General features: G+C 45.3%; 1 protein-coding gene across 1 annotated transcript in view; it reads left to right on the top strand.

The window, feature by feature from the left end:
• LOC119449402 (ubiquitin-conjugating enzyme E2-22 kDa-like) overlaps positions 1-21,655 on the top strand; it is a 30,324-nt gene that overhangs the window by 7,191 nt on the left and 1,478 nt on the right. The window contains exons 3-5 of the mRNA XM_037712571.2: positions 578-660; positions 5,315-5,478; positions 10,743-10,807. Coding sequence (XP_037568499.1) covers positions 578-660; positions 5,315-5,478; positions 10,743-10,807 — 312 coding nt within the window. The remainder of the gene's footprint in view (positions 1-577; positions 661-5,314; positions 5,479-10,742; positions 10,808-21,655) is intronic.

Consider the following 21,655-nt stretch of genomic DNA (forward strand, 5'->3'; position numbering starts at 1 on the left):
AGTAAAACAAAGATACTCAGACATTTGGTTTGTATGTATTATTATATCTCTAAAGTTTAATTTGTCTGTTGAAGCAGATTAAACACAACACTGATGTTGCCTTGAATAATTCTCGAAGTTGCCTGTCACTGTAAGTGACGTCACAGCATTGCCATTTATGTAGACGCACTTGTGCGACTGACGTCCACTCTTTGGCTGTGAAAGCGACTCCCCCGAGGAGAAGGGTGCATGGCATTTGGTTTGAAATTTCAGCTCTCTTCGCGGAACATAGTGGTGCAATACTTTGCAGACACGATTGTTAGCGTGCATTGTATGCACTGCATTGGTCAGCTCAAACTGGCCTGACATGTTGAGGGGCCCCTTAAGATTGGCCAAAGTTTTTGCATGGAAAAAGAAAGAAACGCTCTTTCTTAGCAGGCTTACTTTGTTTTCCCCCTTGCAAAAGATCAACATACCTTTTTGTATATTACTGCAATCTTCAAGTAGAATAAAGATGGTAATGAAGAGACTGTGTTAGTTTCTTCTATGTGCGGTGTTCTTGACCTCTTTTCTTGCTTGCTTTTTCTTCTTGATGCAGGTTCGCTTCATTACAAAAATTTGGCATCCAAACATCAGCTCAGTGACAGGTGCTATATGCCTGGACATTCTCAAGGACCAATGGTGAGGCCCATGTCTTATCTCCTCGGCACTTTCGCACTACCACATAGTGGATGCAGTGTAAATTGTTGGCAGGCTTAGCACCATTTCGGGGGGGAAGCTTTGCTTGTGATGCAATTCTGCTTGAGGTCTGCTGACACCTGAACCGAACTGCAGCAGCCCAAGCCATGCTTTTGTTGGTTCCTTGTGTACAATGGATAAAAAAAAAAAAAAATGCTTGTCTACTGATATTTTTGTAGCCACTGACAGACCTTGCCTAGTCGAACATAATCTAGAGCTCTCTTTTACAGTACCCCTCAAGGCCTTAATATACTGTGTAGAAATACAGTACTGAAGTGCTGTATTTTCTTGAAGTTAGGCACCCCTGGGATAAGGGACAGAATGAATAACATAGAAAATATACATGTCAATTTAATATTTTACTAAAATGTAATGGTGCTTACCCACTCTTGTTACGGTGGCCATGATCAACAACAACAAATTGCTTAGGTTTGAGTACATATGGTATAAGCGCCTCCTTTAATTGTGTACCTATGACCAAGAAAGCCAGGAGCAGAATTTAGATTCAAAAGTGCTGGAACAGGTTACAAAGTGTGAGCAAGAAACAATTTAAAAAATTACGCAGTCTCAAGTCTTGTGCATCGCATGATGAAATGGTGGTTGGTTATGCAAATTACTGCTTGTTGCCAACACACCTCTGCAGTCACTCAGCCATACCCTCACTTTATCTGATGCTCCTGTTTCTTTGTTTCGAGACCTTCCATCATGAGATTTGGGTAGTGACTAGCTTTCAAAAGTTTTTAAAAGAAAGTACTATCGCTTTGAGATATTGAAGCTCTTATTTTTATCCAACTTCCTTACAGGCCTCATACATATATGAGACATTGGGTAAGAGGAGGTCATAGTAAAAAAGTGCATGAAAGCAGAGCATTAATTGTATGCACAAGTTTATTATAGCATTGAACAAGAAATAAGTGCTAGTAGACACAGTAGACAAAAAGATGGAAACATAAAGTTTGTGAAACAAACAGAAGATGAACAAAAGTGGTCACTCCAATGCCAAACAGGAAACAGGCAGACTGAACTCCAGTTGACATCTATGTTAAGCGAAGCACTGTTGGTGTGATTGGCTCATGAAACGGGTGTTTGTGTATACGAAATGTGGTTTTCGAGGTATAAATATTAGCATTAAAAAGCAGCATGTTATATGAAAAAATGATTTTGTTTGCAGTGACTTATACGCGTAGTGCGAGCCGACGGATGTGCCACTGGTGGCGGCGTTGCTAAGTACGTTCGGGAAGGAGGCAGGCGGTCTACCGTAGATTTCAGCGTTGCTGCTCGTGTGTTTCTGTTTGACTCACGTTTTCAGGGCGAAATAAGCGACGCCCGCCACATATGTGTGGTGACCGAAGCTTCAAGGAATGTCGAAAAACAATTGTTGTCTAGTGGGGTGCTCAAATACCAACACAAAAGCTCCCTGGCGATACGGTTCTATTCATTTTCCGCGGGACCTCATTTGTGGGAGGGACGGTAGCAATGGATTGCCTCTATTAAGCAGGAAACTTTATTTCTTTCTGTCATCTTGGTGTTTTTTGCACTAGAATATGTTTTACACGGGTAAGCAAGGAAGTTGATCACTATGTACCCATGTTTTTGGTTCGGTTTGTCCGCCATACAGCATACGGATTAAAGGTATTTCACTTAGGTTCTGAATGCCGCTTTCCGCTTCTACCGTTTGCCAATTCTGTACTGTGTTGCTGTAGCTAGGGCGCACGACTTTATGAATGCTGAGCTACCTTTAAGCGGTAGCTCAGTGTGAGGATTGCTGTTAGCTGCTTCATATGGTTTGCTGTTTGATTTTCGCTGAAAAATTCGTATCACATTTGTGAAGTCATTATAGTTTGCTGCTGTCTTAGCAAACTTGCTACCCAAAGTGCTCTGTTCGCTTTACAGCTGAGTGCCTCTTTTGTGGGCATTTTGTAATCATTTTATTTTTAAAAATATATTTTGTCAGTGCAGTGTTTGCGCCGTAGCGGACTAAACCCGGCCTTGCCACCATCGCCCATCTACCATGACTGGCGCTAGCTGCTCCGTCTTTAAATATATCGGGTGGCTTCCCCTTTCATTAACATTTGAAAACAGTACTCAGAAGTTGGAAAGGCTATATAGCTTTGTACGCTACCAAGTACAAAGTGTACTGAGAAATTTTCAAATTGAGGAAAGAGTAGCAGGAAGCACAGTTCGTCATCGTAAGCATCGGAATTTCTATCGGCGGTGCACTGCTGACTCACGCTTTTATTGAACCGTGCCTCTGGCAACTTCGTTGATGATGGTATGCTTTTACATTAACAATTTGTGCAATTGCTCTTCACGAGACGATTTTCATGGTGGTTATCCGGCGATGTCATGTGTATTCAGCGGCAGCAAGATTACTACAATGTGTGCCGCCGTCGCATAGTGTGCAGTGATTTGCATAGTGCGTAGTCATTCAGATATAAGTATCCGCCAATGGCATGTGTTTATCTCTGAAGTACAGAAACAATAATGTTGGCAATGGTAGAATGAAAAAAAGAAACAATCGAGACATCGCATTTGTCAACAAAATGAAACGGCTATATAACACGAGCTCCACTTCGTTACGTTTGTCTGCGAGACACACCTGGCATGTATGCGGACTGGGTTGTCCCAAACTCCAGTAACGTGTTGTACATGTCCACTCTCAAAGAGGTCCCTGCCTTTCCTGCGCTGTCACCGCAGAAGAAGCAGTCTGGCACCCAAATGAAGGAGAAATTACCGCGCGAACTTCAGCCATCCTTGCTGAAAAGGGTTGTCGACAAGTTCGCTACTGCTCCCGAGCATGCCTTCAAATATGCCTGCTAGGTGGCCATCAGTGCTCTATAGGCGGCGAACTGCACGTATAGACAGGTAGACAGGCTGGATATTATTTACCGTATTTCCCGGTCTATAAGTCGCACCTCCCTCAAAATGGCAGTTCTACCAAGAAAAAAAAAATGTAAGTTTTACAGGTGTGTAAAACGCACCTGTTCATTCGGTTAGCAATTAAAAAAAATTAGTGATGTTTCACTTTGTGAATGCGGGTCATGCGCAAGAGTGTGGGTGCCATTCCTATATAAATTGGGATAGCAATGATATGGACACTCCAAGCGTAATTCTGCCGTCGTGACCACCTTGATTTCCCGTATAGTCCAAGGGCAATAACATCATCCCCGTGCACCGTATGCCGTATGTGCCAGTGAAAGCGTGCGACAGTGAGCCGACTCGCACACAAGGGAGGAAAGCAAGAAGGCAGTGAGGAAGGAAGGCGGAGTGGCTTGTACTCTGGTAGCAACTGCGTAGTTTCTTGAAAGCGATCTGCAGATGCGACAACTTCGGAGTCTGTAGACTTGCAGTCAGCTTGCCTGCTGCTTGCGTTGCTGCTCTGTCCTCCTCGCACTGCGCTCGGCAACTTGATCACGAGAAGAACCCGGGTTGGTACCTCCATAGTGCACAACTGCCAGAGGAGGTCAACCCAGCACACTTCGTGTGACCATAGCATTCAATACGATTTTGACGGCAGTTGTTTCGAAAAAAAAAAAAGCTTATACTATAAGTTGCGTCGTTCTATAAGACACACCGATGCAAAACCTGAAAAAGAAAAAACATGAGACTTATACACCGGCAGATACAGTGCACATATTTACATGCAGTACATCATGTATATATTATTTACTTAAATTATCAGTGGTGTCCATAGCGTCGTGTTGCACTCATGTCGTTTCTGATGCGTCGGTTTCTTCCAGTGCAAGTGCAGATCAAAACGTGCCAAGCGTCTCAGCGCGCTGGTTTGTCATGAGAAAGGGTGTTCAGTGCCGCTTGTCAAAGCATGCGTCCGTGGCCTAATGGTTTCAATATGAGGCTTGTGTGCTAGAGATCCTGTGTTCAAATCCTCCCATCGGACAGTTTTATTGATGTTTATTTAATTATTTGTAACGCTGTACTTTGTTTAAAAGGAGGAGTTTGCAAAGTCGCAAAGCAAATGCATGTACTAACCATCAATCCCGTACTGGTTGAACCCCCTGCTTGCAGCTGTCGTAGGCACTAGCGCCACAGTTCTGTCTAGCAATTATTGTATGAAACTACTTTTTCACTGCACCGTTCCTAGATGGCACCATCCCGTTAAGTGCGTTCGGCGATAGAGGCTAGATACATACCAAAAAGTGCCTGGGACTCGGCAAGAAAGCTTCGCTTTAAATTAATGGATCCACAAGTAAGAAAGCAAAAGCCAAGAAAGCTTCGCTTTAAATTAATGGATCCACAAGTAAGAAAGCAAAAGCCAGAAACATCATGCCATTAGATGTCACTGTGCCAAGAAATACAAGCTTATGTGCTGGTGGAATTTTTCTAGCTTCGTTTTCGCAACAACACTAAGGAGGTCATTCCATAGCTTAATGGTACGAGGCAGTGCCGTGCAGTTGAATTGGTCTACTGCCTTGCTCTGTATACCAGCATGCTTTTGTGTCTTGTTTACCAGTCAGCACCCCATTCATACCGCTTAGAACGATCGCTGCAGCATTGTGTGCCATTGTGTTTTGTGTGTGTTATGATCGAATGTAATATTATGGCCATGTTGTTGCTTGGGCTTGTTTTGCTGCTCTAGGGCTGCGGCAATGACCCTGCGGACAGTGCTGCTGTCACTGCAAGCTCTGCTTGCTGCAGCTGAGCCGGACGACCCCCAGGATGCTGTGGTGGCTCGCCAATTCAAGGAGAACCCCGAGATGTTCAAGCTGACAGCCCAGCACTGGGCACAAGTCTATGCTGGAGGTAACTACTACTTATTGCTATCAGCTATGTTATGCTCTCTCTTGCGGGCATGCCCCTCCACTTGTTGGAAAGTCATTTCTTTTTATTTTGCTAGTAAAATGGTGGTACTTCTACTTTGAAGAAATGGAAGAAAAAAAAGCGAGGCGGAGCTTGATGTGTGAACGTCATGCAGTCCCTCTGCTCCATATGAGAGAAGGCAGGAAAAACACTGCTTGCATATAAGGCTACGTTCACACTTGGTCTCGAAGCAGGCGGAAGCGGCAAAAACTTTTAAAAATCTGCCCGCCTAGGCGGCGAAGCGGGCGGAAAACCAGGCGGAAAACCAGGCGGAAAGCAAAATCGGTCTCGGACCGATTTTTTCGCCATGGCGAGACGGAATCGCGGCGGAAAGTTGTTCCGCTCGACCGGAAGCTCCACTAGCATGTAAACATCCGGTCGTAAAATTGTACATGGCACCAAAAGTGTAGGCTGCGATGGTGCTCGACGCGATCTAGATCCACCACTTTCTCTATGACAAGAGTGGTACTAAAACGTACTGTCTGCAATACTCGCGATAGTATTCAACGTCGCGCGACCGGAGGTGCAGCAACGAAGCCTTGGGGTGACCCAACTTCTCGCGCTTTTGCAAAGCTGGGCGAACCCACCACAGCCGCTTCCGAGGTGGCCGCTCCTTCCGTTTATTCAATGTCCATTTCTAGGAAGCAAGTAGGTAGAAGTATAAAAAATAATTTCTTCGCCCACTTCTGTGGCAGAAAAAAGTTGGGCAGATTCTTCGTTGGCGCTCCGCAATTCTCCTCGCACGGGTGTGGTATGTTGCAAAAGTCGCAGGGCGCTTTTTTCGTTGCGCGGTGGTTTTCTCGCCGCGACAATAGATTGGGAGCATAGGTCTCAGGTAGGACGCGCAGGCTTCGGCGAGCCCCAACACAAGGGCCAGCCCGGGTTTTAGCTTTGGTGTACTGGAGGCACCGCCAATAATACGAAATGATGAAATGTTATTACAACCTGTAAATAAAAGCTATTAAAGAAATATAATCACGCCTAGGCACCAACCTTTGACTCAGTGGTACCATGCCCGTATGAGGAGAATTACGGAACGCCTACGAGGAATTTACCGAAGGTCGCAGATGACACGCAAAGTTGCGCGAAATGAACACTTTTGATGACGGGTGGGACAATGAATGAACATACCGCTCGAAATGGTGCGATAATGAGCGCCACCACGCCGACAAACGTACGCAGACTAGATAGATGTGGGCGAAAGCGGCAGCGATGGCCGCGGCGATAGCAAAACAAATGTGAACAACTTGGACATGCGCGGAAAAGATTTTCCGGCCGCTTTGGCCTTTCCGCCCGCTTGCCGCTTCCCGAGTGTGAACGTAGCCTTAGTTCTGTGGGGCCTGTCTATTGACCATTTTTAATTTTAATAACAAGTTTATATTTTGCGGTCTAAGTGGCAAACAAAATGAATTAATCTAAGTTTTGTGAGAAAAAAGTTGTCCTTACGAAAAAAATATAGAAGTGCCCGGTTACTCGGAAGAGCTTTTTGCTAATTTTGCCGAATCTGCATTTTGGTTAGTTGCCAAAGAAAAAGTGTTGTGTCTACGGCTCTTAAAACTTTTAGTGATACACTGCGGGCCAATGGCATTGATTCTACAGTAAAAGCTCATTAATTCGAATTCTGCGGGGATGCTACGAAAATTCGACTTATACAAAATTCGAACTAATGAAAGTCACAGAAAAAATAGCTCGGCTAAGGTGCGCATATACCGTATTTTCCGGTCTATAAGTCGCAGCTTTGTATAAGTCGCATTAAAAAAAAAGTTTATAAGTCACACCAATACATATAAAGCACCTGTTGATTCAGTAAGCGATCTCAAAAGAAAAAGAAAAAAAAGAAAAAGTTCACTTCGTGAACGCAGGTCACGTGCAAGCGTATAGGTGCATTCTTTTATAATTGCGATAGCAATGACATGGACAATCCAGGCGCATTTCTGCCGTCGTGGTCGCCGCAATGTTACGTTTAAAGTCCAAGTGCGATAACGTCCCCGCGCACCGTATGCGAGTGAAAGCGTGCGACGACGAGCCGAATTGCGCACAAGGGAGGAAAGCGGGAAGGCAGTGCAGGAGGGAGGTGCATGGCTTGTAACCTGGTAGCAACTGCGCAGATTGTGTGGCGGCGCGCGCTGTATCTTGAAAGCGATCTGAAGGTGCGCTTATAGACGATTTCATATTCGGTTCAAGAGCGCTGCCATCTTGGGCTGTTACACAGGCAATTTCTAAGTTTTATGAGAAGTGAAGTCACGTAACATGGTCATGAAATGTTGGACGCATTTATACAACTATTTTCATGCTTGCAAATCGATTGTAGTAACATGCATTGCGTTGTTAAAGATAAACAGCAGCGTAAGCAGCCCAAGATGGCGGCTCCTAAATGCTTCTGTAATATAGTCCGACGTTTTCAGTGTGCGGACGAGCGTTGCTTGCGGCCAGTCACGCTATGGCCTCTACCACTGCACCAGCCAAAATGCTGTCCCCTCTATTTACCCTGTTCACTGTGATACCGTGGGCGCTGCCAATATGGATCATGTGGTGACGCGTCCATTGCTTGCCTCCGTTGCCTCAGTGTTTACAATGGATGTACTGACGCCCGGTGCGGCTTAGCTAACCTCTGTTTCGGGAGGTATCGTAGATGCTAACTGGGTGTTCGACACAAAGCTTTGGCCGCAGCTCATTTCGCAGCCAAACGGCGTGAGCAGCGTATATGGTGCTTGTTCTCAAAACGAGGCTAAAAATGTATTCCAAGGTATCCAAGCTTTCCGTTTAGGAATTGAATCAGGATCAGTGTGCCTTGCTCTTCGTTCTTTATTTGGCAAATACTTAGAAGCAGCGGCTTGTCATGTTTCTGACTCAGTAAAGTTCGTGGGTGCGGTCATTATCTGATTATTTTCTGCCTAATCGCTCGCGGGTGTGCTCAGTTGCAATAGATTTGTTCTTGCTGCACACAAGGCTTGGATTGTAGCTGTTCTATTCTTTGTAATGGCTTGTCGCAAATATGTAGTATCGTTAGTAACTCGCTTACTCCTATGGACCGTCACGACAAATTCAGCTTCGACCATTCGTGTGCTGTCAGTGTAGTCGCTGTTACCCATGCTTTGGCACATTGATTCAAGTGTGTGCCCATTTGCATATGCTTAATGCATTGGCGATGGAGTGTGCGTAAGTTTGCGTGCGAGTTGGGGTAGATGTGTGTAGATTACGTGCGCGAAACTTACTATGCCAGGAAGCAGCGCTACTCCCTTTCTCATTGTTAAATGAGCGGTACTCTCGCCGACGTTCCGGGGTTGAAGTCTTTGGATGTTAGCGATACAACAGCTGACATGGATTTTTAAGGATTTTTGTGAAAATGAATTTATTTTATCCACGAGGAAAGTCGTACATTGAGAAAGGCCGGCAACAGAGGCTGTCCATATGTTGCCACGGTCCGTGAACTTATAGACACATATTCACTCCATTCCTTAATATGCCAGTCACTATTTTTGCAGCCAACTACTGCAGACATCTTAATTCACCGCTCCACATTTTGCAACATGAATGGAGCACAGTGCAAAACGCAGTTGCATTTCTGACATCTGATCGCACGGAAACGGCAGAAGCGGTAATGCTTTCGTATTCGTGCGCTGTCGCTGAGGCAACGTATGGCGCGCCGCCAAAAGCGCCATCTCGTTTCTTCTGCTCCGCGAAAAGACTCAATACTTCGATGCATGCGCTGTTGGTTGCTCTCTTCGGAGCATGCTCAGAACGATCCCCAACCCGCCCCCGCTTTGAGCGACTGTCGGCGTAGCTGCAAGGCGCGTTTTAGATTGCATACCGCCACCGAAGCTCTCCGCAGGAATGGGCGCAAAGCTGCGCGGCCCACACTAAGACACCAGCATGGCCAACGTGCCCCCTCGCACTAGCACACTCCACGATGGCGCAGAGTTCCAATTATCGATGGCAGAGTGGATTTCAGTGTGAATTAACGGGATGCGTTACATATTGCTTTCAATACTTTGTTGGACGAACCGCGGCAGCTACTTCGAATTATCAAAAATTTCTAATTAGCGAGTTGTGAATTAATGAGCTTTTACTGTAATTACAACAGAGTATCACTGCCATGATGTGGAGAAAAAAAAATTGCGAATGCAGAACATTGCACAATAGTGGCCAACGTAGAGATCTTTTTCTCCGCATCTGCCAAGAGAAAATTTTGGTAGCCTGTTGCCATGAAAGTCTTTGAAATTTGAAACAAAACATCTTTGCTCTAGTCAGCACAGAAAATTCCCGAGAAGGGCTCAAGTTTAGGCATGTTAGTAAATTAGCGGTAACTTATAAGTTGTACTTAAAAAAAAAGGCGATCCTCAATTTTGTTTAAAAATTTCCCTAAACTAAGTCTATTGACTTGAACAAATGTAATCTGAAAAAACGTGTTGCATCATTTCTTTCGTTTTGGAATTGCAAAGTGAGAAATGTGGCCAAATAAATGCTACCACCGCTACGACATATGAGGTCTGTGCATGCTCGTGGTTGTAGGTTCCTTTCTTTTATGACACTGAAATGTTCCAGGATAGTTCGTAAATCGAGGACTGAGAAAACTGAAAATTCGGGGTTGAAAACACTCAGTGTGGTCTTTTACAGGAATCGGAAAGTTTAACCTACAAACTACCGTCAGACTGTGGTAGCCGTACCAGATGGCCTGTTAAGAAGGAGCGTGAGACAAGAATCGCATGAAAAAATTGAGAGCTCTATTTCTTTAATTTTTCACAGTTCTTCTTTCCTTCATGTTATGTCTGTTGTACTCATTGAAAAAAGAAAAATGAGGGCCCAACTAGCCCTGTTGTTGCGTTGTTGGACTGTATTTTGTTCAGAATGCTTCTGACTGCTGAAGCAGTTGGTTGCTATGGGAAGTAAACTGAAATGTCGATTGGAGTTGACTGCTTCTGAAATGCATGGAAAAATTAAATGTGTTGGGCTGACCTACATTTCGTGCCTCCTTTGAAATAGGCAGAATTGAGAATCATCAAGACTTCAAAATGATTGCAAACCGGCAGTACTTTCAGGCCACCAATATGTTTGTCTTTTGTATTAGTAGTAAAAACAGCAGCAACAAAAAACAGAGAAGCACGTCTCATGGAGGTTGCCTATTGTAAAGTGCTTGCAAGCAAGAACTCTGTTTAGCACCTGGGATGGGTTCTAGCTCTCCTTTGATGCTAATTTGAATTTTGCAGGTCCAAAGCACTTCCCTGATTTCGACGCAAAGATCAAGAGGCTCCTGGACATGGGAGTTGAAGAGGTGTGTCATGTCTCTAAAGAAATGCTTCAAAAGCCAGCTGTGCTTACTATACTAACCAGGTTTTACTGTAGCCTCACTATGCAGTCGAAACAGCATGGATGTGTGCCATCTGCTTTAAAGGACACCTTCAGGGAAATTGTGGACCACGTAGAAAACATAATTTCAGATACTCTAGACATGTAGCAATCTCCATTGAAAATGTTATGCTTGAAATCTGAGTGGATGCATCACAAAAAGCTAGCAAATATACTCATTTTTTCATACTGAAACTGAAAAAAAATGCCACCATTACCGCTCACCAGATGGGGCGGGGCGCATGACTGAGGACAATGGGGATCAAGCACGGCTCCTCGGCAAGACCTCCAGCTCTTCTTCGGATGCCTGTGGCACATTGAAAAATCTCAGCGGCAACATCATCATCATCAGTCTATATTTATGTCCACTGCAGGACGAAGGCCTCTCCCTGCGATCTCAGCGGCGACATATTTACATCATATCCGTTAACTGCCGCGCATATGTGTTGTCTGCTTAAGCGCTATTTAAAGGCTGCTAATAAGAAAAATGGGCTTTTACCAGCCCTGCAGCTTTTCCAAGGTTGCTTGAATGGTATACACATAAACTTTCCTTTGATTGAGCCATTTATAGATTTGTAACAAAATTAGCCAATGTAAAATTTTGTTGCACTTGGCCTTTAATGGCAACTAAGATTAGACTTTTAATGTAACTTGGTGCAGTAATCCAGGGAATGTGCAAAATTTTCTGGAACTAGGGGAACAGATGTTGCTCCAGCATGACACAATTAGCAACAAAAATGTACGTTAAAAAAGCTGTGTGGCACATTGAGCATCAACTAGAGCCGCTTTGTGCCAAGGATGCCTTCATATTACGCAGCAAAATGTCTCTGTTGTTCAGATGGCTGTGTTAAGCGAGTGTAAAGTCAAGGGTGTCATGTCTTCTGTTTTTTTATTCACCACCATGTCGAGGTCACAGAAAAGGTAACATTTTGCTGTCTGCAGTACAGGAACCATAGTGTTAACAGTGTTGCAACTTGGCAAAGCAATAAAGGAAGAGCACAAACACAAGCAGTGCACCTAATCTAACCGAAACTAAATTGCAGCTGAACAATGTTTTACTTTTTCCTCGCATGCCGGACAGCGTGGTAACAAGACAGCGTTGATGATTGCGGTGTTTTCCTCTTTAGCGACTAATTTAATGCTGTGAAGTGTATAGAATCGGGCTAGTTGCTGCATTATTTGAACTTGAAGGAAACCACACAAAATACAGGACAAACTCAACAATAGACGAATACAGTGCTGACCAACCTGCTCTTTCACTGTGCCATGACTTCAACTATAGTTTTTTTTGAGACTATACAGAATTTAAGAAAATATCACCAATGGTAGCTTGCACAAATAAAGTTCTTGATCTGGATACTCGAATAGACGAACATTGCTTGAATGAGAAATCGGAAGGCATAATCAACTAGTCAACAAACTTTCACTGAATAACTTTTAAATTAATTACTTACGGCACATATTGCAATAACAAATTGTAGCCGGTGAGTATGTAATGTATATTCACTTAGAATGAATTCTCAGGATGACACCAGTTTCAAGATAATTTCTTAAGTGTGCGACGAAATACATTATTGTCCCACTTATTTAAAAGGGCTTTCAGAGGGCCTAGTTGATGCATATATGACATGATTAAAGAGCGGGGGAAAAAACAAAAAAGCAGATCCAACACACTGTGGGAATCGATGTAAGCAAAGCTTTCTGTGCTGTTTGCATTCATTGACGGTATTTGGTGTTGATGTTGACAGCATACGATAGTCGTGATGTGATGTTAAATGTTACCTTACCTGCACCACTTGTGCATGTTCACGTAGTACACGGAACACAGAGAAATGTGTCATTAATTCACTCATTCCTTTACTGAAGAGAGCCCAAATGAGCAATGCTTTCTGACGACGTGTTCTTTTTTTCTCCCGTAACATGTTAGGTGAACTGCCATGAGGGCAGAGGGGTAAGGTTAATCGCCCGTTTCCCGGTCGGTACGGGATCTAGTTGTACCCATTCCCTGCCTCCTCTCTCTCTGCTCACTACCTCCTCCCTCGACTGTCATTGCTGTTTTGTGTGAGCATTGAGGCAAGCATGGCAGCTCATGCAATACTTTTGCAGGGGGTCACGTCTAATTAAGGCATCCAGAGGGCATTGTGGTGTCCCCCTAGGGTGCATTAAAGGGCATTGTGGCCCTGCCCTACCGAAACGTCATTGAGGTCGCTTATCTCGTCTCCCGCACACCTGCCGTGAGCTCTCAAACCATCCCACTCCTTGACGCAAGGCTGCAGCAGCAGTGGAAAAGTCGAAGGAAGAGGTAACGAAAGCTTCGCTTTAAAAAAGACACGGCACGAAAGGAAAGGGCAGACACGGGACAAGTGCTTGTGCCAGTTATGTCCCAGTTATTTTTTGTGCTTCAATGCAGGAAATGAGGTTTTGCCAAAAAAATTGTGTCGAACACATCTTTACTGCAAGTTTGACATCACATATCTCAAACCTGGTGTCATCCTAAGAATTCCAAATGAATACACCTTGCAAACTCGCCTGCTACAATTCATATATTCCAATATGTACTGTAAAGTAATTAGTAGTTAAGAACTGAATTGGTGAAATTTTGTTGATTAGTCAATTATGCATTTAGATTTCTCGATCAAGTTGTAAAACAAAGGAGTCTTCGCAGTAGAAGGGCGGGAAGGGGAAGTTTATTACTCGAAGAACCGTAATAATGCATCCATACTGGCCGTTCGAGTCAGTCCAGAAGCGCCAGATCACGAGCGAGCCGGTCGCGCCGAGCGCGCTAGTAGCCGTTGTCGTCCTCTTCCTCTAATATTTAACACACTCCGGGGCCTGAGGTGGCGAGTTCTAAAGGGTACAATTTCTGCACAGGTCGGATCATCTGTGAGCCACTGGGTATTTTAACTTTACACGCACGGACGTTGCCATCTTTACTTCGGATGCAGTCACTTACTACCCCAGTCTTACTACCCCACCAAGGAGCTCTCTCTGCAATAAATTTCCAAGTTATGCCGTGGGTAGAGCAATACTGGCTGACTTCCTCTTTCCTCAACAACTGGTGCGTGCTAGCTAGCTCACGTGCAGCTTTCTTGAATGTAGTAGCGTTGTCTGAGTAAACTATTCGCGGTGTTCCACGTCTTGCACAAAATCTTTTGAAAGCCATGAGAAAAGCGTTAGTAGTAAGTCCAACCACATGCTCAAGGTGAATTGCTCTAACTGCTGCACACGTGAATAGCACTATGTACACTTTAACGCCATTGCAATCTTTCACAAAAACTGGCCCTGCAAAGTCAACTCCCGTAACCTCAAAGGGGCGCGAATTGCACACACGATCACTGGGAAGAGGGGCTGCCGGTGCACTCGCAGCCTTGAGTCGGAAACGAGCACAAATCACACATTTTCGTAGCACTCTTTTCACTGCTTGTCGCACTCTGGGCACCTAGAACCGGGCGCGAAGTTCATTTAATGTGTCACCGACACCGCCGTGGAGCACAGTTTTGTGAGCTTGCAAAATGACGAGTCGCGTGACCGGGTGGTTGGACGGTAGCAGCACAGGCGTCTTTTCGTTGTATGTGACATCGGCGTTCTGAAGGCGAGTTCTAATCCTCATGACGCCCTTTTCGTTAATAAAGGGATGTAGGTCTCTTATGGACGACGTCTTGTCGAGGTCTTGTCCCACTTCAAGTTGGGCTCTCTCTTTGGCATAGGTATCTGTCTGCATTTGCTTGAACCAGATGTTCTCAGCTTCTTGAACTTCAGTAGCTGTAAGTGATCCTTCTGTATGCGACGTTGGCGATCTACAGTTGTCCACGAAGCGTTTGACCCATGCTGTCACTCTTGCCATTCGTAACCAAGAACTAAATCGTTCGGCACTGAAAAGTGGTTCTCTTATCACGCTCACCAGTACAGGAACGTTTGTTTGTAACTCGGAAGAAACTTGTTCGTCTTCCAGTCCAGAATCTGGAGCGTCAGATGTCGTTGGCCAACTATTTGCCGCACGTAGAAGCCAGTTAGGTCCTTTCCACCACAGCTGGCTATTTCGAAGGTTTGTGAGCGAAAGCCCACGCGTCAGCAGATCAGCTGGGTTTTGTGTTCCCGGACAGTGATGCCACTGGTCTGGATCTGTTACTTGATGTATCTTGTTAACTCTGTTATAAACAAATTGCTTCCACTTGGTTGCCGTGCTTTGTATCCAACAAAGCGCTACAGTTGAGTCCGTCCACAGGTGCTCTTCTATTTTCCATTGCCTCGACTCTAGAGCCTCCCGCAAGAACTTTAGGACTCTAGAAGCCAGAACCGCTGCTATCAATTCCAAATAGGTAACGTGATCCGTTTGATTGGAGCTACTCTACACTTGAAAATAGAAGCTGAACATCAACGTTACCGCATTGATCTTCCATTCTGAGATAAGCTACGGCACCGTAAGCAACAGAACTGGCATCAGCAAATACGTGAAGCTGGGAGCTTGAAGGCTTGTCCAAGAATAACTTCAGCTCACACCTGGGAAGTGAAAACACCGGATAGCATTTTAGCTCATCGGACCAAGTTTCCCATTCGTGTCTAAGTTGCTCAGGCATAACTTCTTCCCACGCAGTGCCATGCTCCCACAATCTCTGAAAGAGGACTTTCATCCTAACGACGAACGGTGATAGCCACCCTAATGGATCGAAAATCCGTGCGGTCGTCTGAAGGACACATCTCTTGGTGTCGTTCTTCTTTTCGAGAATCTGCAACAGAGATTCCATGTTTAGAATAAGCTTGTCAGCAGCTGTGTCCCATAGCAAACCAAGAACTTTCGTAGGAGCCATTGCTGAGACAGAGTCCAATCTATCAGTGATGTACTTTCTTAACTCATCATCATTGGTGGACCATTTTTGCAGCTTCATGCCCGCTTTGCTGAGGATGAGATTTGCTTCGTTATAAAGACGGAAAGCGTCTTTTGAAGAAGGAACTCCTGTGACAAGATCGTCAACGTAGAAATTCTCGGCAAGTTGCATGGCAGATGATCTCAGCGCAGGATCGATGTGCTTGAAATGATACTGGAGCGTCGCTGTTAAGAGGAATGGACTTGCTGTAGTTCCAAATGGCACTCGTGTCATCCTATACTCCACTATTTTCGGCACATGTTCACTTGACATTGGCGTGCTGTTAACCATAAAAAACGCAAGGCGTAACCATAAAAAACGCAAGGCGTCGCGATCAGGCTCTTGAATGCCGATTTGAAGAAACGCCTTTTGTACATCTGCAGTGATTCCAATCTTGTGTAGCCTGAAATTCACAAGCATTTTAACCACGTTGTTGTTGATCTTGGGTCCTTTTTCTAATAATTCGTTCAGAGACGCTGCTCCATGCGTGTGTGACGAGGCATCGAAGACCACCCTCAGCCGTGTCGTCGAGGATGATTCCCTGATAACAGCATGGTGCGGCATGTAGTAACATCTCTCTGCCGAGTCTTTTCCGTTGAATCTTTCCGCGTGATCATCCAGTTCATACTGCCTGACTGCCTTGTCGTACTGCTGAAGAAGCTCCTCGTTACTACCAAATTGCCGCAATAAACCGTGTAGGCGTCGAACCGCAACACTTCGGTTGTCTGCTAGGTATGTGTTGACGGATTTCCACGGTAGCGCTACTTCGTACCTCCCGTTCTTGAATGCTATGTTCTCCGTGAATTGCCGGACCACTTCATTTCCATGCTCGTCGTGGGTAGAAGGGTCAGAAATGCCTATGCTGTCTAGATCCCAGAAGTGCTGTAAGGTTTCAGACACGTCAGTCTCTGTGCAACTCGTGCGAAGGACACAAACGTGCGCGCGAACTTCTTTGAAAATGCGACCGTCACATGGTACAGGCCCTTGAAATGTCCAGCCAAGCTTGGTGTTGATCGCAGCAAGTCCTGTCACTTCGTCGTGCGACCAAACATCGTTTAGCACGAGCTTCCGCATTTGATCGGCTCCAATGAGCAAGCTTATGCCAACTTCTGTTTTTAGGCCAGGAAGCGATACAAAGTCAGCAATAGACTTCTTTTCATTAGCCAGCTTCTGCACAAATGACTGTGACTGTGGAGGTTCAAGCAAGTGATCACAGATATAGGGAACCTCCAAAGCCTCGATTTCGTGTTTGGAGCTGTCAAATTGGCTCATCAAAGTCACCTTAACCAAGTTGAGCTGCTCTTTTGGCGCACCGCTCGAACCACCGAACGCTTTCACTTCAACATCTACCTTCTTCAGTGTTGGCAGGCTTAGTTTTCTGGATATATCTTCTCTGATAAACGTTCTCTGGCTTCCGTTGTCCAGGACCCCTCTTATATAGCAAGAATTGCAGTCGCTTAGAGCCCATACTCGGAACGTCTGCAGTAATACGTCATTTTCAAATAAATTGCTTGTAGGTGCTTGTGCGGCAGCATGCAAGCTCGGGGTTTGTCGTTCACTCGGTTTCTTCTTGCTAGCGTAGTTGGGGTCGCAAACAGCTGTTGCGTGCTTGCCTTTACAGGTAGCGCAACGGATATTGTGTCGGCAATCTTTCGAGCGGTGGCCTGATATCGTGCACTTGAAACATCTGCCTGACTTGGCCAAAAGGCTCTTCTTCTCCTGGAGGCTTATTGTAGAAGTGCACGTTTCCGTAAAGTGGGTGGGTGAAAGGCAGAAAAAACAATTACCTTTCGTCTTGCTGGATTCGTTGTGTAACACGGAGGCGGTAGGCGTGGCACAGGTCTTTCTGTCACGCCTTCCATAGTGCGTGTCGCGAACGCAGGAATCCTGGTGACCACTTTTTTCACGAGCTTCGACCTCCAGTCGGAGAAAATCCAATAGCTGGCGCAGCTCCGTCTCTGACGACTGGATCTCATCGGGCTTTTGTAGTAAGCTCTGTCGCTTGTAGTGTTCCACCACGATGTCATTGGGGATCGCTTTCGTTAGAATCTCGACGAGCATCGCAGCGTATGAAAGCTCCGATCGTCCAAGAGCCTTGAGACCTCTCACGTTAATGTGTACGGTATCCAGGAGATTCCTCATAGCGGTCACGTCAGTAGAAAACCTCACTGGTCTCAGCATTCGAAGATTCTCCAAGTACTTCTGCTCGATGATCCTCACGTTGCCGAAGCGGTTGGTTAGAATTTCGATGGCATCTGCATATGATGCGTCCGTCACTTGAATTCCCTCGTTCGCTTTGGCCGCTGGTCCAGCCAAAAGGGTTTTCAAGTAGTGAAAGCGGTCGATGTTCGTTAAACTGGCATTTTCGTGAACGGCATGCTTGAACATGTCCCAAAAGGGCTGCCACTGTTGCACTGTTCCATTGAAGTGAACCAAGTCGAGCTTCAGAAGTCGAGAAGCACCGACAACTGGTGTTTAGGTATCACCGAGGGCACGATGTCCCGAGATCGTACCTGAAGCTGAGGTGTCGTTAGGTGTCGGTAGGCCTCGATCCGCGGTTGTTTGAGACTGAAGTTGTTCGATGTGGTGACAGAGAAGGGACAAGGTTTCTGCCGCGTTGTCTTCATAATCCGCGACCGAGATGTAGTCTTCGGATGCTTGCTCGTCCGTGAGGTAACCCTCTAACTGTTCGTTGAGCACCCGTAGTCCGTCGTTGCAGTTCTTCAGTCTGTCATGCAGCACTCGAAGCGCCGGAGCGCTAAAATGACTCGATTCCATGAGTTGGCTTGCCTCGTTTCGGAGACGCGTGTGCAAAGCTCGTTGGGTTGCTCGCTTGCCCTTGATCCGCTCCATCTTCGTTGCCGGCGAAGTCCTTTCGTTGTCGGGTCGCTTGGATCACAGAGTCCCGGGTTTCTCAGCACCAAAAAATGTAAAACAAAGGAGTCTTCGCAGTAGAAGGGCGGGAAGGGGAAGTTTATTGCTCGAAGAACCGTAATAACGCGTCCATACTGGCCGTTCGAGTCAGTCCAGAAGCGCCAGATCACGAGCGAGCCGCTCGCGCCGAGCGCGCTAGTAGCCGTCGTCGTCCTCTTCCTCTAATATTTAACACAAGTAATGGGCGTCCCTTCCTCTTAGAATAATCCAGCTCAAGGGCTAGAACTGTGTTAATTGCCACATAAAATTTTTGAAAATTCTGTATAGTACAAAAAAAAGCAATGTACATAACAGTACCGCCACTATATACATGGTCAATCAAAGGAAAAAAAAAAAAAAACCAAGTACAAACTGTACCACGACTATATATACATGGTGTCATGTGCTAGATTAGCAGCTGACTTTGTTGGTGCACAGCAGTAATGAAACCAACTGGCACAAATGTCACCACTTTAATGAATTGTTCAAAAACTTTATTCTGCTTCTTGCTGTATTGCACACTGTATAAACAAATGGTCACAGTAAGGCATATTCACTTGAATAGAATTGTGTGGATGACACCACTTACGAGATATGTGCTGTCAAACTTGCGGCAAAAGTGCACTGTCGTTCCTCTTAAATCCTTAAAAAAACGTTGTATGCATTAAAGCATACTGGAACGCCAATGCATTTCTCCGCAAAGTTCGGGAATGAATATCTCGAAACTGGTGTCATCCTGAGAATTTGATCCAAGTGAATCCATCTTGCGAATTCCCCGGCTAGAATGTGTAAAGTGCAATATGTGCCATAAGGTAATTAGTTCAGAACTTAATTAGTGTATTTTGTTAATTAGTGGATTATTTAAATTTTTTGTGCAAGTAATGACCTCCTCTTTGAGTAGAGCAGCTCATGGACTAGAATTGTGCTATCTGTCACAGGCAAATTTTGAAAATTTTTGAAAGTGTTCGCTGAAACACCCGCTATATTATTAGGCACTAGTGAGCTCTTTTCTGGAAAGTTAGCACAGAAGTTAGATGGGTTTTGTATGTGCAAACTCGTATAGCAATAAAGTAGTTTTCGTGAATGATAAAGTGCATAATAAAATTATAGAGTAATTTTGTTGAAAAGGAAGTGTAATTGCTTAGGAGACAGCGCTTTGCCCGTTTACTTCTGATCCCCTGTCTCTTCTATTGTTGTTCATTTTAAATGGAAGGAACATGCAATTCGTGAGAGGCTTTTTGAACAACACAACGTGCATGCAAAAGAGACTCTAGGCAAGAATTAGAAACGCTCTATTACTCGTGTGCTTTCTTGAACAAGTGTCGTGCATTACATCATTATGCTCTGAAGCTTGCCGTCTTTCAGAGTATTTCAAGGATTGGAATGGTGCTATCTTCCACAAGCAATTTATAATATTAATAACAATAAGAACTCTGTTCAGTTAAATTCATAAAAAAAGGAAAGCTTTGTATAGAGGGCTCGTACCGGTCTTTGAAACCTTTGATTGGTTAAACTGCTATTCTCAAGGCCTTGAAAGCCTGGGCCCCTCGTCAGGTTTGGCCATTTTGAAGACAATACACCGTATACATCATGCACAGACGATCATGTCTGCAAAGTACTTCATCATAAAAACGCCTGCGGTGGCTGAAATTTAAAACCATCAGGAGGCACTAGTTCCGGTCGCAATGCATGCTGGTGTTTCGCGCGCGCGCGCCTTTTCGCGTCGTCTGCAATCGCGTTGGTGTTGCCGTGTCTGCATGTCTCTGCACCGATTGAGTAGTTCCTAGTATGATCTCTCAGGAATCGCGTTGTATTTGTACATCCCATATCCGCTGATCTGCGAGGAAACAGACAAGCAGTGCAAGCTCTCTACAACAACCTTCAACAGAAATCTTCTGATCTCAGAGGCCACATGCTGTCGTCATGCCTATCTCCCGACTTCCCCGATAGATGGCGTTGGCATCGGATATTTCTTTCGCTAGGCTTAGACGCGTTCGAAACGAGAAGCGATCTCGAAAACTACTCAAGGTTATCCATAATACTCTGTCGTCGAAGCGGCCTGAGACTAAGCGAAAGCCGTTTACGCAGTCATTTGCTTCCAACTAAGTGAATTCTACAAGGACAACGCCAAATTCAGTTCGAAGCGGGCGGCCGGGACCGCCGCCAACACGGCGGCCAACGCGCGGCGGCGTTCGCCGCATGTATTGCAACACAGCAAACATCCTGCGTCGTGTCGCCGCGTCGTTACTTGACGCGTGAAGTTCGTCGAGAAAGTTCGCTCCATGTATCCCGGGCTTTAGTGTCATAATGCAGTACTTCTCTTTCTGCTCATAGGCGGCGGCACCGCCCCGAGCAAGAGCGCGGGTACACGGAGGAGTGTTAGATATATAAGGCGCGTCTGTGTAGCTCTCTGCGAATGCGTTTGTGGCGCAATGGGTTAAACGCTCGGCGATCTATCGTCGCGGACCGAGAGGTCGTGGGTTCGATTCCCAAATTTTGCATGTTTGTGGAACTTTTTCTTCTGGTTTCTTTCTTTGTATTATGTTCTATGACGTATTTCCGTGACGGAAATACGTCAGTGAAGTCTTGGTGGACCCCGGAATAAAACACTTTCGTGTTAAAAAAGGAAAGCTTTGTATAGAGGGCTCGTACCGGTCTTTGAAACTTTTGATTGGTTAAACTGCTATTCTCAAGGCCTTGAAAGCCTGGGCCCCTCGTCAGGTTTGGCCATTTTGAAGACAAGTACACCGTATACATCATGCACAGACGATCATGTCTGCAAAGTACTTCAGCATAAAACGCCTGCGGTGGCTGAAATTTAAAACCATACAGTGCACGTGTGAAGTCTATTAATGTGAAAGCATCGGCTAGTTGGTTATTCATATTTAAGGCACGTCGGAACAATAATAGGTAAAGGCACATGTGCCTTCACCTCTGTTTTTGTCTTTAGCGCTGTTTCTGCCTTGGACCCCTGTGAAACATGCAAAATTCATGAA

This window comes from Dermacentor silvarum, chromosome 4 (assembly GCF_013339745.2).
Source record: "Dermacentor silvarum isolate Dsil-2018 chromosome 4, BIME_Dsil_1.4, whole genome shotgun sequence".
In the NCBI taxonomy this organism is placed as follows: Eukaryota; Metazoa; Arthropoda; class Arachnida; order Ixodida; family Ixodidae; genus Dermacentor; species Dermacentor silvarum.